Here is a 23,032-nt window from a genome sequence, read left to right on the forward strand (position 1 = left end):
GCTTTTTGCTTTACTATTAGTCTATTAATCTATCACATCACTTGAGGTAGAGGGTTCAAAGTGATATCCGGGTAGAAAATTAGAGTTACGAGCTTTGAAAGAAATGCATTCTTCAAGTAACGCATTTTGGAACCATGAATAATTTTCATGGAAGAAGAGTTATTGCTCATGATTTCATGATAAGTTAAAATTATTGGTTTCATGATTTTCTAATCATGACAGCAGTAACAGATTTTTTTTTATTCAATACAGTAACAGATTAACCAACGCTGCTTTGATAATGATTTCAATGAGAGGAACCACCGGTTGACGAATTTTTCTTCGGCGGATATTTGCACCCATAGGATGCACCATGCAACAATAGAATGTACTCGATGAAGAACGTGATGTTGGTAGCAATAATAAGAAAACACTTGAAAGGAGTGGTCGTTCTGAGCGATAAACGCTTCATTATGTATGATACGCTTCCGGTTGCCGCCTGTCGTTGTAGTGTGATTTGGTTCTGCAGTCCTGCTAATGTTCTGCAGCACAGTAATATTTAAAACATGTGTCTTCGTTTCATTGAATATTTTGTGACAAAAACGATGCAATATTCTGTAGGATTTTTTTTTAAACTTTTGAGATCAAAATTTGTGTTTACTCAATTCCATGGAGATCCCAGATAACCATCAAATATTGCTTTACATGCGCATATAGGGCAGATTTAACACTTGATCTATATGCACACACGACGAGTGCATAAGACTTGGTGGTTAAGTGGGATGCATTTGTAATTTTTGAAATGAAATGAAATTAGAAACATTTTCAACATTCAGCAATATTATCCAAAAAAACCATGAACAGTGCTGATTATAATTTGTTCTTATAAAGGTATGTATGAGGTTTTAAATTGTACACTTACAGTTCCAAATCTGCTTCGAACAGAATAGGTATCTCCTAGATTCTTTTTGAATATGGCATGATGACATCAATCATTCGATCCAATAGACGTTAAAGACTACCACCTGTTGCACTGTTTTACTTTGTTTTCAAATGTACACGAGAGTTGTCTAACACAATTTACCTCTTCTCTCATTCCACAGTGCACTCAGACGTTCACAAATTGAACAACCCTTTGGTTAGAAATCTCAGCTTCTACGGATTTCGCGGCTGACAAGTGACGCAAAAATGCAACCCTTCAACAGCCTACTATATCGTATATCTCGTGCTGTATAGGTCATATACAGCAGCACGTGCATGACTACGAGGATCAACAAATTTACTCTCTTTCCATCTCCCTCTCGTTTATGATGGAGCGACTTTATCATCTACAAGAAAGGAATCATCGGATATTATCATCGCAGCTGGCAAGCAAGTTAGTTGTAAATCAACAGCTGACGTGGTAGGATCGAACTCTCTGATTAGAGTCTGTACCAAACGTAAGCCGGAAGTGAATTTACAATCAAATAACCGTTCGAAAAACAAAATACTCTGAAATGTGGTAGAAGAAAACGAATGAAATGGCCATCCGGCAGCTTCGGCTGGCGTCCATGTTTCCGCCGGAAGTGAACGTGGCCTCGCAAAGGCGCCAATTGTGCACCGCCCAGCTGCCCTCACCATCAGTTCACGTGCCATCGATTTCGGTTCGACTGAACGGTTATTCGCCGCGTGGTTTCCCAGGTGAGGGCCATGAGGTCTTCGGTAGCCCAGTGCTGATGCAAAACGGCGGTTCCGGAGTGCGACGTTGTGGTGCTTCAGCTGGTGGTGGAGGTGGTGATTTTGTGAATAATTTAAATCACATCGTTAACGATTGCGGCATTAACGATGACGATGACGGTGCCAAGGATAGCGCGCCCACCGATGCTGGCCCGTTGGGCATAATGAAGCGCATATGCTCGGAAGGAATCTTGTCGGCGGCATCGTCAGGTTCTGGTTCCAGCAGTGGCGCTAGCACGGGGTACTACTGGATGCTGATGATAACTCCGGTTGTGAGCAGGTACGACGTTGAAGGTTGTGTTTTGTGAATATTTCCAAACTATCAAATATTAAACATTGCATTGAATATTTCACAAAAACAAGATTAAGTGAAAATAGACGAATTTGCTGCGTGTACTAGTTGTGTTATTTTGAAAGGAACCTTTCTGGTCTAGACCTGATTCGAATTAAGTGAACATTCAGTGTACTGGTAGAATATTTTTCAAGTTTCACAATTACCTGAAGCAACCACTTTCTTGCTGCTTAGAGTACACTTTTGAGAACTTGAAAGAACAGAACAAGTTCCGTGAGAACTTTCTCGTTGCTTAAGACTATGCGTGGTACTTTTGGCAAATTGAAAGTACATAAGTTCTGTGTGAACTTTCTCGTTGTAAGGAAGCCCAGCAATGTATTCTAGAAGCAGTTTAGAAGTTCGTTCGGTTGCGTCGCGCGAACTTGCAAGGATAATGACTTTAAAAACGGGCTGCTTAGAATTCTATTGATAAACTTCGTAAGCTGCTTAGGCCACATCAGTCCCTTTTATGTGAAGTTTTGGTTTTTCGGGTGTAAGGTTATTTCCAAGGTGTAATGATATAAAAACATCTACCTGGTATTTAATACGTATCTAGTATTGGATTATTCTAATTTTTCAAGAAACATTCGTGCTATATTTAGTGAAACTAACACATGGATCAATAAGTCCCGAGACTAACAATGGAAACAACATTTTTTTTGCAAAATTTTTTTTTATTCATCAACATAACCTTTTAGGGTGATACAATGGTTCCAACGTTTTTCCAATTTTTCAATATAATGTTTATAAAAAAATTTATCTTTCGCTTCAAAATAAGCTTAAGTTTCAGCGATGACCTCCTCATTTGAGCCAAATCTTTTTCCCTGGAGCATTTTTTTAAGATCAGCAAAGAGCCAGTAGTAACTGGGGGCTAAATCTGGCGAGTATGGGGGTGGGGAAACAGATCAAAGCCCAATTCGTTCAATTTCGCCATTGTTTTCATTGTTTTGTTCATTGCTGTTTTTGTTCCATCGAAAGCAATCGCGGCACCCACTTGGAAAAAACCTTTTTCATGCTCAATTTTTCTTGAAGGATAGTAAATACACTTCCATATGATATCTGTGTCATCTCAGCAATCTCACGGAGCTTCACTTTACGATCTTTCATTATAATTTTTGTAACTTCACTCACATTTTCCGGTGTAACGGCTTCCACAGGTCTACCCGAGCGTTCCGCGTCATTTGTGTCGGTACGACCACGTTTAAACTCGGCGAACCACCGACAAATCGTTGCTTTTGATGTACAAGAGTCCGGATAACATTTTCCAATCCATTGTTTCGCTTGCACGGTGTTTTTACCCATTAAAAAACAATGTTTTATCAAAACACGAAACTCGGTTTTTTCCATTTTTTTAAACAAACTACAAAACGACTTTACTCCAACCTCGATAACTCAGCTGTTTCTGGTCGGATCGACTTAAAATTTTGACCCGTTTCAAACAAAGGTACTCTAGAAAGACGTGGTTACTGGTTTACTACGAGCGCCATCTTTGCTTTAGTCTCGGGACTTATTGATCCATGTGTTATGCAATCCAATTTTCCACAGCTCGGAAAGGTTTTATGCACTTTCAGTAGAAAACGAAACTGCAAGACGCAAGGATGACGATATTTAATCCTATTAAAAAATCCTATAATTGATGAATCCCGAGCTGGTCATCTCGCCGAAAATCGTTTCACCGAATGAAACTGTTAACTGAATGATTTTTTGAACAGAAAATAGTTAGACATATCAGCAAATGTTGCTATTGAACCTGAAATTTGACATTTACCAGGTAGAAACTACGCCATTTTAAAAAAAAGAACGATACCGAGCATAAACAACGTCCTGTCTTTGTTGTTTGGGTCCCTGAAAAGGATGAAAATGATTCGAAATTTCAACGAAAAATGATATGGACTGATGAGGACCATTTCCATCTTTGTGGCTACGCCAACAAGCACAATTGTCGACGGAAAACACAAGATTTATTGTTTAAAAGCCTCTCCATCCTCAACGTGTAACTGTTTTGTGTGCCAAGGGCCATGGGACCCATTTTTTTCGAAAATGAGGCTTCATTTATCATGACCGGAATTTGATGCGGATTATCTGGACAACATTTACTTTCATCTAGACGGTGCTTCGTGTCACACAAGCTACGAAACCACCGACCTTTTACGGGAAAAGTTTTTTCCGAAAAGGCGATCACAGTTGGCCACTGGGAACGTGTGACTTCTTCCTTTTGAGCCACATCGAAGATAAAGTCTATGCCAATAGCCGTCGGCAGATTTGCTGCCGACGAATCGACTGCTGATTTTGTTTCCGATGATTATCAGACGAACAACGTCTTCATATTTTTTTTGCTAAATATCAAAACTTGTAATCGAAACGTCGGGTAAACACAACTGGTCTTATTTGAGTGCAGCTAGAGCCGAGTACATCACATTATGAATTTTGAAATAAAATCAAATTGTAGCTCCTCAGATCCTATTCTCAACCTGTGGTTAACTGCTATTACCTAGATCAGCTATTCTAAACCTGTGGACCTGTACTTTTTGGGTGACCGCGCATCTTTTTCATGAACAACTTTTTCCTGTCTACAATTGTTTCTAGCAGTACGTGTTGTAATAAAAATTTATTTTGTTTTATTTCGATTAGAGTGTCGACACTTTTTGTTTAAACAGTGACGTATTCAGGGGGGAAGGGTGAGGAGGCGAAGGGGGCACTCGCTCCGGGCGCAACGTTCTAGGGGGGCGGCAAATCAATCCTTGGGGCCTTTTTTGTTTTTGCTCGCCCAAGCCATCTTTCCGGAGATGGACTTTCCTCGGTACGCCACTGTGTTTAGACCTGGGTAACATCAATCAAAAGTTATATGAATTTCAAAAGAAGAACTTAGGTAGAAAAATGTAACTCCTCTATTTGAATCTTATTTAAGTTTAGGGTTTACAGTTTACAGTTCATGCTGGCATCTCAGCCAACACAGTCGAAAATCGTTTGCGGTCGAAGCAAAAGAAACAAAGACAATACAGTGCAGTGAACAATAGAGTGTACGGAATGGTCAAATACGATTTAACAAAGCCTGAAACTTGGCCTGCAAGACCGAATTCAATTTGTATAGATTTCAAGCGTTGCAAAGTTAGACCAGCAGCAAATGAAATTGAAATCTTACTTAAAGAACGAATGCATCTAGACGCTAATAATGTAACTGAGATAACTGTGTGTACAACTGCAACCAAATTTCCGACAAAAATCGATGCAATCTTCAATTGAATCGATTCGCTCTCTGTATTAGTTAGTAAGTTAGTATATAAGTTCCTTTTCCCCATTACACAATACAAGTAGGTTTAGAATTTTCCCTACACAAAAATCTCAGAATTGCGGAAGCAAATAATGTCCTCATGGTAATAACCAAATCATATATATAATAGGGCTGAAAAGTCACCACTTGTGGCTGAACACCCAATTTAAATCTTAATAATTTAATTTTAACTCATAGTCCAATAAATAGTTATTTAAAAAAAAACTGCAACCAATGTACAACAAGGCGCTCCTACAGCAACTAGAAACGAGCTCAAGACTGCGAACAACAAGGAAAACGAAAAGAAGACGGAAATCAAAAACAAAACCACCGATGCGGCAATGGAGGACGAGACGAGCCACGAACAAAGTGCCCCTCAATCCTCGCAGGCGGGAAATGGAAGCTCTTCTCCTCCTTGAAAAAGAGTGACAACGAGATCCACTTCAAAAAATTCTTTATTTAAAAAATCGGCTAATTCGGCCACGTAAAGCTTGTACGCAAATAGGCCTAAATAAAAATATCTTTTAAATAAAAGAAAATCCTGTTTACCCTGTAGTTCCGGAACCGGAAGTAGTATCTACTACAAACTTAGACATTCAGTATGAAGACTTTTCCTTTGAACCTATAAGTTTGTGAAAATCGATTTGGCCTTCTTGAAGAAAAGTGAGTGAGATCCCTTTTGCAGTTTTTAATCACCATTTCTAATTCTTCCGAAATCGGATTCAGATGACCGGAATAGCCGAAGTTGACTCGTTTACCAGCAACAAAAATGACCCTCAAATTGAAACAGTTTTGAACCTAGTTAAACCTAGACTTACTATCTCATGTTCTATTTCGGTTAAACCAATTAAACGAAATCTAACAAGCAAAGCGTTTCTGTTAGAAGCCCAGCTAAACAGCATGAATCTACAGCATAAAACATATAGTAGGATTATTATTATCATTGTTATAATAAACATCTTTACACTACCGCAGAGTGGTCCCAATCAGATCAAAACACGCGTTGTTTTATTTGTGCTTCAGGGGTTAATTTTGGAGCTTTCATGTCTTCAGAAGAATTTATGTTTGAAATAGTTCGCTTCTTTTAATATAATCATAGTTGTCATTAATCTACCTACAAGTGAGTTGAAATAATTAGTTTGCATACAACTATCCGTATAGTATGTATGTCTTTAGAAAAATTGTAGATCTTATTGAAACAAGAAAAGATGTCGAAGACAAGAACACTTCAAAATGCATTGGTGTCGAGATCACATCATCACATTGCATGTATCTTATTGTTTATTAGAGACCTCCAAAATCAAGTTTTTCCATTATAACTTTTTCAATAAATTTTTTAGAATTTTTGAATGTTCTACAATAATATTTCAATTATTAAAATGCATATTTTTGTCAAAGGTTGCATATTTTAAAATTCACAAACTAAAAAGTTTTTAAACAATTTAATTACAAAATACTACATATTCACTTATCAATATCTCGATCAATTCTTTTTGCTTTTGTCTGAAGTTTTCAACTGCTCCTATTTTCTCGCTTACTTTGATAAATATTGAATTTAAGATGCAGGGTTAATGAATACTGCGTGGGTGCTAAAAATACCACATTTTCGAGATATTGATACTTGAATATGCAGTATTTTGTAATTAAATTGCACAAAAACTTTTTATTTTCTGAACCTAAAAATGTGCAGTCTTTGACAAAAACATGTATATTGATAATTAAAATATAATTGTAGAACATCCGAAAATTCTAAAAAATAATTAACAAAAGTTATGATGGAAAAACTTGATCTTGGGGGTCTCTAATAAACAATGCATCATATCTCGACACCAATGCATTTTAAAGTGTGCATGTCTTCGGCATGTTTTCTTGTTTTAACATGATCTACAATTTGTCTAAAGACATAACTGCTCTATCTCGTACTGCATGCAAAAGTATTTTTTTAACTTACCTTTAGGTGGACATTAATTCCAACTTTGATTATATTAAAGGAAGGGAACTATTTCAAACAGAAATTCTTCTGAGGACATGAAAGCTCTATTCATTGACATTCTTTTATTTTTTCTGTCGCACTTACTTTAAAATAGCTATATTTTTTATCAACCGCAGCACCGTCTTTTACCAATATCACACACTAGTAGCAGACATCCGTAACCGTTTTGTTTTCTTTATAGCGTGTACGAAGTAGAACAAAGCACGCATCGTTCGTTTTCTGTTTTCTTCTTCCACCGTACCACCGCGTGACAATATGTACAACATGTCATTCTATATGGCGATTTGAAAACTTTGACACTCATCGCCCTGTAACTGCGGAACCGGAGGTCGGATTCGGATAAAATTTCACAGTAGCTTTAAAGACAATATGAGCTCTATTTCAATTCAAGCATCGCAGAGAATTCGAAGTGAATTCTATTTTCGAGTTTTTCTTCATCACTTTCGGTGCTTCCGGAACAGGAAAAGAATGGGACCAGTAGTGCCGATTTAAATTTTTATGCCCACAAACTAACAAGCTCTGTAAACTAGAAAATTTATCAGACAGTTTTATAGTATTTGCATCGTTCGTGGAAAAATACTAATGAAATTGGTAATTTTCCACTTATCACGTCACGCTTTAGTTCCGGAACCGGAAGTTCCGGAAGATTCGGATAAAATATTCTAGAAATTTTTAGGAAACTATAACACTTTTCATTTGAATCTTAGTTTGTGAACATCGGTTTAGTCGGAGTGTCATATACCATTCGACTCAGTTCGTCGAGTACGCAAAATGTCTGTGTGTGTATGTGCGTATCTGTATGTAACGTTTTTTTGCACTAACTTTTCTCAGAGATGGCTGAACCGATTTTCACAAACTTAGATTCAAATGAAACGTCTTGAGATCTCATAAAAAATCCAGAATATTATTTGGATCCGACTTCCGGTTCGGGAGTTATGGGGTAAAATGTTCAAAAAAAGAAAATATGTGTTCTAACTTTTCTCATAGATGGCGCGACCGATTTTCACAAACTTAGGTTCAAATAAAAGGTCCTGTGGTCCCAAGCGTAATTCCTGAATTTCATGCGAATCCGACTTCCGGATCCGGAAATATAGGGTAAAGTGTGTTAAAAATTGTATACCATAACTTAAAATGGGGAAAAACATTAGAAAAATATCTAAATCGACCTCAAATCTTTTCCAATTGATAGTTTTTATCAGTAAACGGTCAAACAAACCGATTTCGGTTATTCTTTTAAGAATCGAAGAAAATTATTTTGAAGAATACCACAGTATTATAACAATATGATAGTATGATTGATATGAGAAAGGCATCATTACACCACTAGGTGGATTAAAACAGGTTTTTATACTGGAGATTTTGCTGGAGATAGAACGAAATCTTTTTGTCGTGAATACGACTTACTTTACTATAGGGTGCCTTTTCAAAATTTACCCTGTACTAGAATGGGCAGAACTTTATTCTTGATGTACTTAACCCAGCAACATAATTTTTTTTACAAGCTATCAGAAATATGATCAAGAATTTGTGATTTAATTTTCAACAGTGTGAGATAACCATAAATTACTGAAAAACAAAGTTTTCTAAAACTTTTGGAAATAATGAGTAACATTCATCACTCTTGCTTGCCTTTTTCGCACCCGGACGACGGTTTTGAGGTAGTCAAGCACATATCAGTTCAGATTATCTACTGGATGAGTATAAAAGGTAAACTTTGATTGAAAATCGTTCATTTTTTCTAGTGCTTCAGACGGATGTCGAGGTGACATCCCACCAACATCAGTAAAAACAAACCAAGTATAAAGCTTAATAGGCACAGGTGCTTTTATTTGGACTTCGATCTTCGTTAGAAGGAGTCACGAGTAATGAGAGTACGCACAGGTCGCAGAGCAAGTTTCCTTTCGAAGAAGATCGATTGCATCATTCTGCTGCTGGTCGTTTGCATTGGAAAAAAAAACAACGAAAAATGGAAAACAATGGGGAACATTATGCAAAATCAGCCCTTCTAATAGTTCCAAATGTTATCTCAAGATCTATAAAGATTGCTTCTTTGCAAATCGGAAATTAAAACCATCAGTGTAGTGCAAATCTAGGATAGTTTGATTAGCTTTGTTCAATTTTTGCAACAGTGTTTAGTAACGTTTATATCATGAAGAACTATACTGATTATTTCGTAATGTTTAATTGTATGTCAGAATGTTTAATTGAATGATCTGTACTTTAAGTGTATCGTTTCAAATTCTAGTAGTGCAAAAGGGGGAAAGCTTCCACAATTCACACAATTGATCAACTAATTGATATTCAGAAGTAAAGGGTGATTTTTTAAGAGCTTGAGAACTTTTTTAAACAATAAAACGCATGAAATTTGCAAAATCTCATCGGTTCTTTATTTTAAACGTTAGATTGGTACATGACATTTACTTTTTGAAGATAATTTCATTTAAATGTTGACCGCGGCTGCGTCTTAGGTGGTCCATTCGGAAAGTCCAATTTTGGGCAACTTTTTCGAGCATTTCGGCCGGAATAGCCCGAATTTCTTCGGAAATGTTGTCTTCCAAAGCTGGAATAGTTACTGGCTTATTTCTGTAGACTTTAGACTTGACGTAGCCCCACAAAAAATAGTCTAAAGGCGTCAAATCGCATGATCTTGGTGGCCAACTTACCGGTCCATTTCTTGAGATGAATTGTTCTCCGAAGTTTTCCCTCAAAATGGCCATAGAATCGCGAGCTGTGTGGCATGTAGCGCCATCTTGTTGAAACCACATGTCAACCAAGTTCAGTTCTTCCATTTTTGGCAACAAAAAGTTTGTTAGCATCGAACGATAGCGATCGCCATTCACTGTAACGTTGCGTCCAACAGCATCTTTGAAAAAATACGGTCCAATGATTCCACCAGCGTACAAACCACACCAAACAGTGCATTTTTCGGGATGCATGGGCAGTTCTTGAACGGCTTCTGGTTGCTCTTCACTCCAAATGCGGCAATTTTGCTTATTTACGTAGCCATTCAACCAGAAATGAGCCTCATCGCTGAACAAAATTTGTCGATAAAAAAGCGGACTTTCCGAATGGACCACCTAAGACGCAGCCGCGGTCAACATTTAAATGAAATTATCTTCAAAAAGTAAATGTCATGTACCAATCTAACGTTTAAAATAAAGAACCGATGAGATTTTGCAAATTTTATGCGTTTTATTGTTTAAAAAAGTTCTCAAGCTCTTAAAAAATCACCCTGTATAAAGAAAGCGTGACAGTTTTATTCGTATTCAAGACATCCAGTTATGTCTCTGACATTAAACACCCATACTTTTTTTCTCACTAAACGAACGGGGCCCGTATTTCAATCCCCCCGGGTCCGTTTTTTTCTCTCAGCGGCACTGTATATCAGAACGGTTTTCAAATTATTGAACGAGAAATTGATTATCTTTGTTTCCAGCAAATTTACGTTTACTTCGTCAGCATTTTCGTTCGATATTTATTCTGATGATTTAGTTAAAAATCTGTATCTGCACTCCCAAAACTAAATCTTTGAATATCAATAGAAACGATGGATTTCAGGTTGTGTAAGCTTCTAGTGTTTGGAAAAAGTTTACCTTCCTTCATAGTATCCTAAACTGTTGCCCCAAAAATTTGAATTTTTATACCAATTTCGCAGTTTTTCGGTTGCCCTGGTCATTGCCGCTGTTGCCGGACCTCAGTGGCTGCTGACGGAGGAAAAAATACCGAATGGCAACTACAACGGTACGATGAACTACAACCAAAAGGACGAAGGGATATATCTCACCAAATATACCAAATCGTCACTTTGGATGCTTTGCAGTAAGATTGGTAAGTAGTTTCTAGACTCGGGATTTTTGTGTAGTTTTATATTAGATTAGATTTTTTACAATTCTTTGAAAGCACAACTTTTTTTCCGATGTACAATAAATCTATGGCGCAAAATAAATAATGTTAAGATTGCATTATCCTTGAATACAGCCCCACTCGATAAGTCAGAAATCGAAAGCCAATAGAGAATGTCGATAATCAGAAAAGGAAATTACTACAGACGGAAGTGGTGCGACGGTTCACGCCGTTGACGAGTTTTTTCCGTCGGTTTCTGTAATGTACTTCCAGTCGAGCTCAGTCTCACTGTCGAGAAAGCGAAATTGTGGTTGAAGAGATCTCAAGGATAATTTAACAGTCGGTGGGATGTTTTATATATTTTTTTTGTATAATTGTGTACTCAAATTCGTTCAATGAAGTCAACCTAAATCGGATTTTCAATTCGCAGGAGGCAGCATACTGGGCACGGCCGCATCTGACTTCCAGTGCACGATGATAGCCTACTTCCCCCAGGAGGACTACAATCCCGATCCGCACGATTCGACAAATGCAATTCCCTGTAAGTATTGAGAAATTTATTAAACTGACCCAGATTAAGCGGTAATACAGTATCATCCGGCGAGTACATTGTCTTGCCACTTATTAGTAATAACCGCAAAGTGATTGAACAAATCGTCCAATAGCATTGTTCTCCATCATATCCCGAACCCTCTCGAGGGCACGGATGACGGAATCGGTCGTAATAGAATTATTTATGTCCACTGCCCGTCTACAGTAGCTCTACAGTATGCGTCATAAAAAAAAAACAAATGAAAACAGTTGACACAAAGTACAATTGAAATTTTTCATTTTAAAATTTGATTGTAGAGAAAAAAGGAATCGAATTCGTAAAACTATATTCGTGTCTTCGAACAAAATAAAGATATCCAATATAATTTGATTATTTATTTTTTTCATGTCGGCCATTGTACTGACCGGTTAAAATTTCTTTCCCACAGGCAGCAAGTCTATAGCTTTGATGTTTGTCGGGTGTTATTGTGTTATCTCGATGTCACGAGTACTTTAATGTTCGAGATTCATACTTGTTTTTTTTTCTCTCGAATTGTCCCACGTGCTGCTGATGCACACTTATTTTCCCATACAGAAGCAGTACCAGTGAGCTGTTTCCGAAAGGATTAAAGGGACTGCCCGGTGGGTAGTGGCGGTGTGGGTTTTTTTTGTATTAGGCAGAAGGATAGAGGGTTTACAACCGATACAATACTGACAGCAGGGAAAGCGAAAATTGATCCTGTTATAAATGAAGCATGCATTTTGGGTCATTAGGATCCACATCGGTCGCCATTCTTGTGATCAGCATTCTCTTCCACACAATTGCATATACAGCACACACACACACACACACGGTGGACGGAGCATTAAGGCGAGAAGGTGCCCCTTGTACCTGCTAATGCGGAAGTGTATCCACTAGTAAATGGGTTATCGTGATGCTGGGATTCCCCAGCTATAGTAGATAGATTTTCCGCATCATTGGCATCCTGGCTTCGGCTTTTTGCGCTCTTACAACACTATCAGATTAGTGACACTTTAGAGTTTCTTTCTTCTACTCTAATTTTCAGATACGGTAATCAACTCGTCACCTTTCTTCTTCACCTCCAGTGTGGTGCTCGTAATCAGCTACGTTCTGTTTCTGGTGGCAATGTGTTCATCGAGGCGAAAGATCTGTTATTTCGTATCCGGGGTACTATTTATAATTACAGGTAAATTCTACACAGGTTAAGTAAATTAGGCTTCTTTTAAATTTTGTTTATTTTGGTGTATTCGAAAGTAGGGTATATAATTTTAATCAATGTGTCACTTTCTAACCAAGCGTCTCCATCGGATATATCTAAATGGAAATGGGTGGCTGATTATAGGATCTCTAAGGATCGCCTCTGGGTTGGCGGCTCAATGCATAGGACGGTGGTCTTACAAGCCAGTTGTCATATGTTCGAGTTCCCTGACCTGAAAGGATTCTTAGGCCCTTATTCTGCGAGTCGAGTGAGGTGAGATAAGTCGAGTCACGCGATTCTCACAGTCGAATGAAGTGACAAAAGTCACCAGGGTGAACTCTCACCGTATTCCTGCAGTCGAATCTGGGTGACAAAAGTCACCGGGGGTGAGTTTTAGAGTCGATACCTGTGAGTTAAGTGACAGTAGAAATATAAAACGAAAAATCGAGATTTTCAAAATTTCTGCTTTAAAAAGGTGAATGATGTACGGAAAAGGATTGAATTGTTTGTTTAGACAGAAAAACCGAAATTGTTAATCTTTTTAGCTATTCTCAAAATATGCGCTCGATCGGAATCGCTTGCCTAAATCGGCTAAATCAAGTCAAATAACATATTTGACTGGATATTCTGAGGGGAGGAGTATTAACTATTCCCATTTTGTTATGAATAAAAAACGGCTATCAATTCAATTTTGTTTTGTTTGCAATGTCCCAACAAAATAGAATGTATTATGTATTGCCATTGAATTTTATTGATAAGCTTTGTAGTTATACCTGACTATCCTTGTCCGCCTATTTGTGATAGACAAGTTTGGTATATTTTTGCCCTTCTCATACAGAATGGCTATGTAATCACTTTGAAAACCGACTCAGAAATCTTGAAGTTAAAGTCGATCAGGCAGGTCTAGTACGAAAAGATATTTTGAAGAAAAAGATTTATGCTATAACGTATGAGGATTTGATTCAAAAAAAGATTTTGGGTTTTATATCGCAATTAAAAAAATTGATTACCTTTTTATATTCAAAAATAGAAAAAAATAAAAAAAAATTGTTTGAACCTATCAACTAAAATGTGTGTTAAATTTACACTTCTACTTTATATCACATGCACATGCTTGAGAAGGAAAACTGAGAACAAATTGGCAAAGAAATTACAATTTATACCATGATAATTGTTAATTTTAATGGGAAGTAAATTCAATGAATCTTATTTTGAATTTTTAAATACACTGCAGAATTATTGTCAATTGTAATTTATGTTTTAATGATAAAACACCTAAAGTTCTAATTGGTCATTGAAAAACAACTCATGTTACTCATCGCCAACTGTTTTATGTGAACTTTATATGGCGTGATAACGTACGGAATAACTTACTAACTGGTGAAAATGATGCGGTTACAGGTTTATAATTTTTGCCTTTCTCACATATTTAAGGGCTATAGAATCAATGTGAAAATGGGCCTTTCAACCGAATTCCATATACCATTCGAATCAGCTCGAAGATCTGAGCAACTATCTGTGTTTGACAAATATTAAGATTAAAAAGTACTTTTTTACATTTTCTTTCAGAATGGAACTTAGATCCGGATGCGATTCAATAGCAGGCTATATTGAACCATGAGACTTTTCATTATATCCAACTTTTGTGGAAATCAATTCAAAAATATTCATGCAAATTTAGTCCTAATGTGATTTTATTAAACATTTGACCTTGTTAATCAAAAACCATTTTGATCTAGATTCAATTTAACAGTACACTATGTTACTACACGATCTTATCATTTTATTCATAAATAATTTTGGAATACTTTTCTATGATTATTAATATCAAGACCATTAGTATTATTTCGTCTAACCGAATGATGTTCGGCTGTGTCTGTATCATTCATAAGTTCGTTCACCTTTCCGAATCTAGGAATAAAAAATACATTAAGCAATCTTTTTTTTTGTAAACCGCTTTCAGACAGTTGGGCTGAAGTTTTTCATGTCAACTTAAATAATACCTGCATTTAACTTATCGAATTTGCTACTTTTGGCGGTTACAACTCTCGCTTGATCTGTCAGAACCAATATTTAATTGCAAGCAAAATCATATCGTACACACCTCCTGGCCATCGTCGGAAGCGTACTTCACCAACATACGACAATCAACTTGATACGCTAATTAGTGCAGTTGTGCTTTGCAACAATTTGCTCTTTTAATTTTTCACCGGCTATCAGTTTATCGATACACGTAGTAAAATCGAGTGTACCGGCCATCGTAACCAAATTCATGAAGGAAACTAATCAAATATATTTTGGCAGGAACTATCAGCGGCTTCCACGGCCCATTAGGCAAATTTCAACTGTGTTCCAAATCATTTTCGATGCTGGAATATTTATCGCGAGCATGCACTAGCGTATTTGTTATATTAGTGCACTCAGAATATTTCTTATATGAGAATAACGCATGCAAATAACAAACCCTGCAAACATATAAAGATTTTCATTGAATAAGTTTCAATCGAAATAAATAATTTATTTACCTAACAACAGGCGATTCTTCAATTGTTTTGACGTAATTTCAATTGTTTTGACGTTTGGGAAATGAATCGTTTGTCGCTTGAGGTACATCTTCTCACTCACCATGGAATGAACCTCTCACGTCACCCGAGTCGACTCGTAGAATAGGGTGACTACAGTCATGTGACAGCGAGGTGAGATTTGTCGAGTCACCTCACTCGACTCGCAGAATAAGGGCCTTAGTGTCAGTAGGATCGTATCAACAGCCATGCAATGGTTCTGTACGCTAAGAATCGGCTGCGAAGTCTGTTGAAACAGAAAGGCTAAATTCCACAAAAGCAATGTAATGCAAAGACTTTGCTTTGCTTTGAGTGTCGGCACATTCAAACCGCCATATAAAATGATGAAACAAAACCGGTACGCAATGGTACATGCTGGCACGGAAGAAGAAATGTGATTTTGGTAAAACGCTCTTAGCTATTTTATGATAAGTGCGACCGAAATAATAAAAGAACATACATCGGAATTGTGTGCTTAGCGATGTATTTGCAACTCTTACAGCCGGTCCGGACGAACTGATACGATTGATCAAGGCTACGATGGGTCGAGTGATGTGCGTTGTTCAAGTATCGGGGATAAACTCGAGTCCCTTCGAAACTCGCAGATGGTTACGGCAAGGTGATGGCCTTTCGTGTCTGCTATTCAACATTGCTTTGAAGGGTGTGATAAGAAGAGCGAGGATAGACACGAGTGTCACGATTTTCAGAAAGTCCGTCCAGCTTCTTGGTTTCGCTGATGATATTGACATTATAGCACGCAACTTTGAGAAGATGGAAGATACGTACATCGGACTAAAAGTTGAGGCCAAGCCGCTCGGACTAGACATCAATGTGTCAAAGACAAAGTACATGAAAGGCAGGGGCTCGAGAGAAGATAATGTCAGCCACCCATTACGAGTTCTGATTGGCGGTGAGGAAATCGAAATGGTCGAAGAGTTCGTGTACTTCGGTTCACTGGTCTGGACTGCCGATAATGACAGAGAAATTCAGAGACGCATATTGTCAGGAAATCGAGCTTACTTTAGACTGCGCAGGACGCTTCGATCGAGAAAAATTGGCCGTCGTACAAAGTTAACTATCTACAAAACGCTGATTAGACTAGAGATGGGCAAAGTAGTTCATTTCAAAGAACCGTCCAGTGATGCAGAGTTCTAGTAAAAGAACTAGTTCTCGAGAGCCGTTCGTTCGATCTTTTCATAGTTAATTTGCCTGTTGAATGACTAACCGAGATCTCAATTGGAACTGAGGTTTCGTAAATTCAAAAAAAGGTTTGCCCGAGCAAAAAAAGGTTCACGACTTTGAACTGAAGAAATACCGTTCTCAAAAAAAGAACTGTTGATCATTCATTCTTTCAAACGAACTAGTTCTTTTGAACCGTTCGCGAACGAATTGCCCATCTCTAGATTAGACCGGTTAACCTCTACGGGCACGAGTCCTGGACAGTCCTTGCGTAGGTGGTGGCGTTGCGAACCATCTTTGGCGGAGTGCGGATGGAAGACGGTACGTGGAGAAGGTGAATGAACCATGAACTGCACCAGTTGCTGGGAGGACCAACCCTTGTCCAAACGGCCAAGGTCGAGCGGTGCCGGTGGGCCGGGCATGTTGTTAGAATGTCGGAGAACAACCCGTTTAAAATGATCCTCGATAATGATCCGACCGGTATAAGAAGAAGAGGCGCGCAGCGGGCAAGATGAATCGATCACATTGAGGACGACCTGCGAACCCTTCGCAACTACCGAGGCTGGCTGCGAACAGCCATGAACTAACTTAGGATAACCCCTAAATGACCATACCTGAATCGGCCAGTATTAGTCGAAAAAGACTTTTTCGTTCGGTACGTCAGAAAAGACATGGCACTTCGGTGCCAATTGAAAAAGTGTTTTGCAAATAGCATTAACTTCACGTCTGCTTAGCGGTTCAAATTGAACTGTTTAAGTTTGCACTAAGCAGTTTAATTTGAACTGCTCTGCACTGAAGAGTCTAAGACGAAACGTGAAGAAAAGTAAAAACGGTTATGTGCCCAAAGCACAAACTCAGGATAACCCCTAAATGACTCTCTCTCTCACGGTGTAATCTACAGAATCAACAGTCCCATAATATTTTTCAAACTTTTTTTCGTTTCTGTTTCTGATTTCGGGAGGGGTAAGGGACCTTTCACCTCACTCCCTCTGAGTACGTGGCTGCCGGTAGCGTTGATTGAAACCGTCGAATCATGTGAAATAACATTTCAATTTACTGAATACTCTCATATCATGAAAAGAACTAATGATTGCTTCATAGATAGACTAGAACAATTAATTTACTTGTATATTATTTATGCTCATTCTTCTTCAAAATTAAACAGAAGTTCTCGCTTCGATAAGATATGCCACTGAGCTTATTTTGATCAATATGGAATACACTCCGTTGTAGGATCATTTATAATCATTTCATAATTTTGACATTTCCAGTAGATTTTGCAAATGAGTGATTCTTTTACATGTTAACATTAGGATGTCAAAACTCTTGTAACGCTTTTTTAACACCTATAATTTACAAAAAAGTAAAACAAATCACGCTTCGTAAAACACAAAACTTACAAAAAAGTAACGGAGAACGGAACACCTCGTAACGCTTGTATCTTTTAAAAAAGGAAAACACATGCGACGTTTTGTAGCACCCAAAACTTTCAAAAAATTACGCATGTAACAATTTGTAACGCCTATAACTGACAAGAGTTACATATGTAATGCTTCGTATCGCCTAAAACTTATTTAAAGTAACGAATGTAACACTTCGTAACGTTTCTAAATTACAAACAACACACAACGCCTGAAACTTACAAAAGGTAACGTAATAACGTAATAACGCATCGTAACAGTTGTAACTTACCAATTAGTAACGCATGTAACGCTTCTAAACTTCATAACTCACAAAAAAGTAACACATGTAACGCTTCGTAACGCCTAAAATTTACTAAAAAGTAACGCATGTAACGTCTATGATTCACAACAAAGTAACGTTAGTAACACCTATAACTTACAAAAGAACTACGTATATAAAACTTCGTAACACCTATAGCCCCCTTGAAAGTAACGCATCGTAACTCGTTTACCGCAAGAATCGAACCCTTATAATGGTTTTTAACATTCATAATTTCCACTAAATAACTCATATGATTTGTAACCCTCAATTTAAGAAAATTGTCGTGTGATACGGTTTCTAGCTTCTTTAACTTAATGTAAAACGCTTCCCATCTCACGATAATATCGAGTGAACCGATTCGTCAAATGGAACATTTCTGTATAAAATGTTCAAAACGACGAATGTAACAATGAGATATTCTCTTTGTTTACTTTCTCTTTCGATTATTACGGTACTGTTAGCAATCTCAGCTTTGTCGTAGAAATAATGCGTAGTATGTAAGTGAACATTGTAAACAATTTATATGTAGTCTACTTTTGCTTGAAGAAATAAATAAATAAATAAATAAAGACGGGTGGGTAATGTTAGAGACATAACTGGATGTCGTGAATACGAAAACAACTGACATGCTCCGAACTTCCGCTTCCGAATATCAATTAGTTGATCAATTGTATGAATTATGCAAGCATTCCCCCTGTTCACATTTTTCGCAAAAATAAAGAAGGCTTCACATGATCTCGATTACTGTGAATTTCACACAGCGAAGGTGCACAAATCTAATCAAACTATTCTAGATTTGCACTAAACTGAGGTTTTTTACCTTCGATTTGCGAAGAAGAAATCCTAAAAGTTCTTTAGAAAACTTTTAGAGCCATTAGAACGGTTGATTTTGTGTGATGCTCTCCACCGTTGTCCTCTTTTCGTTGTTTTTTCACCAATGCAAACAACTGGCAGCTGTGACGTAATCGCTCTTGTTGGAAGCGAAACTAGCTTTTGCAAACGACACACAATATATCTGCTCGCAGTGACGATAGAATCCAAACTGATCCAATTTTTGTTAAGAGGTTTCTTTTTACGTGATTTCGTTTGTAGCTATTTCACTAATGGGCGGTCCTAACGGCTACAAAAATAGCCACATACAGAATCAGGATGTTGTACGGGATTCATTCCTACCTTTCAGAAGGACCAAATTGTGGAGCTCACTACGATATTAAGCACTTTTCGGAACATTTTTCTCGAAAGATTTGTTGTACAGCAGCAGATATTTTGTTCTCTTCCTCAGAACACGTTCTGATTGGCTGGTGTTGACATAGGTTAAATAAGACAGGTTTTTCAATAGTGTACTATTGAAATACTTCAATGCTGTTGTTATACACGTTTAAGTTGAAAAATTTCGATTCTATTGGTAGTTAAAATATATAAATCCTTTCACAGATCACTGAGCTATGAGCTTTCAAAATACGAGAAAGGCAAACGCGCCTTATGAGATATCCTCTTTGATACTCGTTTATACCAAACATTTCAGAAAAGTTTAATTTTGATTTATTTGAGATTATGTCACACAACTGAAAATTTTATCATAAAATTGTGATCAAATTTCCGATTGTATGTAGCAAAAATTATGTTGATTCGTTAGATACAACAAGAGATATTCACAATCAAAAACTTATCACTCTCTCAAAGGGGTAAATTTTGAAAAGGCGCCCCATAGTAAAGTAAGTCGTATCCACGACAATAAATAAATAAATAAAATCCTTCACTCCAATTATTTACCGATAATAATAACTAAAGCTATCATCTATGAATCTGCACTGAAGGAATTACCGAAAAAAGCAGGAATGTTTCGCAATAATCGAAAGAGAAAGTATACAAAAAAAATCTCTCATTATTACATTCTTCGTTTTGAACATGTTATACAGATTTTTCCATACTGGGGACGGGTATAACGTGACGGGTAAGTCGATGCCTTTCACGCAACCCGCCTGGGTTCGATTCTCAACCCCATACATAGGGTCCGAAAGTTTTTCCGGCCCGAAGTGACAAATGACCTTAAGATTTTAAGCTCTAATCAGAACAAAAATGAAAATTTCCATAGTATTTTTACTCAGGCGTTGACTCAGATAGGCCTCAAAAAACTTCGTAACATATAAAGATTCAAAAACTTAACTACTATTTTATGTAATATTATGATTGTCATTTATTTTACCCCGGTTTTTCTTCAACTTTTTTTTCGTCTTTGATCCTGATTCCGGGAGGGGCCATGGATTTTTTTAATCGATGAAAATAAAATAATTAAATCTTGCACGAATCAATAAAACGAAATTAAACCAAGTAAAATTCTGTGCTCCTGTTACTTTTGTATTTGAAATTCATGTCAAATACGGAGTAATAGTTTTGCTGCTGTAACAATCGGTGCATAGGGCGGTGGTCCTCTTAGGATCATCCGAAGAGACGCTTGTCTATTCCAATTTCATAAGTTTATTTTGACCTAATTTGAATGTGACTATTTTAATAAAACCATTTTCTTTCCCATTAGGTCTCATCATGCTGATCGGATTAATCATGTTCATTTCAATATTGAAGGCAGAAATCGGTTCCAAACTACGGCCACGCTCGTCCCTGCAGGCACCACTGTTCATCTTCCGTTATGGTCAGAGTTTTCTGCTGTTTGTATTCGGTTTCATCATAACGGAATTATCGGGAATCCTCAATGTTCTCATCTACTCAAATTTACACCAACGGGAGTTTAGTCATTCGCAAACGTACCCAACCTATCAGAACTTGAGCAGACATTTTGATGACTCTACACCAAAGACAGACCCGCAGAAAACGTTTGCTCCGTACGACGGAATGCATCCGCGATACTACTTCGAAGCGAATGATGGATGTGCGGTGCACCGGAAACGAGCTCGGCAAACTTTGATCAAAAGTTTGAACGAACTATACACGGAACCGGCACCGGTGATGAAAAGTACTGCAACCGCTACATCACCTCCATTTGCTAAGCCGGTGGACATTTCGGCTCCTTCCAGGATTGAGATCATGGCCGGAAGTGGCAAACTGACGAGAAGTGTTTCGACATGCACCGATATAGTGATGGCAGATGAACACAAGAACGATGAAGCAGGACAAAGTGATGAAAATCTGAAGAACATTTGCGGTATATCCAAACAGTATTTTACAAAGGAACTGTCTAAGGAAAAGCTTTTTAATGAGTTTTGTAAGAAAGTTGGACCACGACCGAAGCCAAAAAATATATACTATATCGAGGAGGACGGAAAGAATGGGGATGGATTCCAAAATGTGTTCGTGATCGAGGGAAATAACAGCGATGACGATAAGTTCAAGCGAAGGCGACGGAATTCCATGTTGAGTGATTCGTACGAACGACGCCAAAGAGTTAAATCGGATAATTCGTTAGACCAAGCCTTTGGAATGCACCGATCTTACGATGGATTACTGCGAAATAACCTTGACATGAGACAGACTTTACCGAGAAATTTTTTGAAAAAAAATTATAACCATTTCGCGGAAAATGAGTTGGACTACGATCGAGGCGGATTCAGCAGTTTGGACGATTTAGCAGATCAGACTACGTGGAATCGTCGAATATCCGCTAGCGGAATATTAGAACCCGTTAGGTATCAGTGTTCGACGTATTCTGATTCAATTATCATATAAACTAATTTGTATTTTTCCATTTCAGATCAAACGCTTCGCAAAATAACATTGATTCCATCGCCTCGTACCACAACCAATCCAATTGGCCGAAGATGATTCCCAAGTCCACCACCGATTTCACCAGCTTACAACAGAAGCATCTCCTGCAGCCTACCTCTCCGTCTTACGCCGATTACGCCGTGAACTCACCGGTTCAGGTTCATCGCAGTTACGGTGATCTAACTAAACATCAATACGTCCGCATTCAGCATCCATCGCTGGTGGGTTACCATGCTGCCAAAATGTCCGGACCGATCTCGCCTGTTTTCGATCTCGACAAAATTGAATGCGAACGCCGCAAATCGCACTCCCAGCTGTTTCTCAATAGTCCTGCTCCGCCGCAGCATTACGACTACGTCAACGGGACGGCTGTTTGAAGAAACATTTTCTCGTATTGACAGAATTATACCACCTTTCGGAGTCAGGGTAAAAAATAATACATAGTTAACAACCATCGTAGCCAATACAGCAAAGTTAGCACAATTTACTCATCATAGTGCGATCGATCATGAGCGCTTTGGTGTTGAATGCAACTGCATATCACCTACTTCGTATGTTTTTAGGATTATTGTTAGATATCTATGTTTGTATACATGGCTTGTACTCTAAATATACAATATACTAGGTGGATTAAAACAGATTTTTGCGTTATCAGATAAACTTGTGGATGTTTTTTTGTTTCATGTTGCTATTATTTCAAATACTTCATTCAAAAGATTTTGTTACTTGTTTCTACAAACTGTTATCATTGTTTGATAACGGTTCCGTAATTACAAGGCGATTTGTGCAAAAAGAACGTAAAAAAATTCACTCGATTTACACAGAGCTGACTGAACTGATCTTGACAAACTAAGATTCAAATGTAAGGTTCGGAACTGCATTATGCAAATCTTGTTAGGCAATGGAGAAACAATCTCATTTACGATATACCGGATCTCGAGTACCGGAATTAAAAGACAAAAG

The 23,032-nt window shown here is 37.7% G+C and overlaps 1 protein-coding gene across 2 annotated transcripts; it reads left to right on the forward strand.

The window, feature by feature from the left end:
- Window positions 1–1,355: 1,355 nt before the first annotated feature.
- On the forward strand, window positions 1,356–22,717 carry LOC131430986 (uncharacterized). 2 transcript variants are annotated; one of them, XM_058596326.1, is made up of 6 exons: window positions 1,356–1,975; window positions 10,946–11,118; window positions 11,564–11,674; window positions 12,732–12,872; window positions 20,886–21,990; window positions 22,056–22,717. In XM_058596326.1, exons 1-6 carry the CDS (start codon window positions 1,500–1,502, stop codon window positions 22,444–22,446), a joined length of 2,397 nt encoding a protein of 798 aa, XP_058452309.1. In that variant the 5' UTR covers window positions 1,356–1,499; the 3' UTR covers window positions 22,447–22,717. The 2 variants fall into 2 exon arrangements, with proteins under 2 accessions (XP_058452309.1, XP_058452310.1); XM_058596327.1 differs by having other exon boundaries at window positions 20,886–21,985; window positions 22,056–22,221.
- The last annotated feature ends 315 nt before the right edge of the window (window positions 22,718–23,032 follow it).

This window comes from Malaya genurostris, chromosome 2 (assembly GCF_030247185.1).
Source record: "Malaya genurostris strain Urasoe2022 chromosome 2, Malgen_1.1, whole genome shotgun sequence".
Taxonomy (NCBI): Eukaryota; Metazoa; Arthropoda; class Insecta; order Diptera; family Culicidae; genus Malaya; species Malaya genurostris.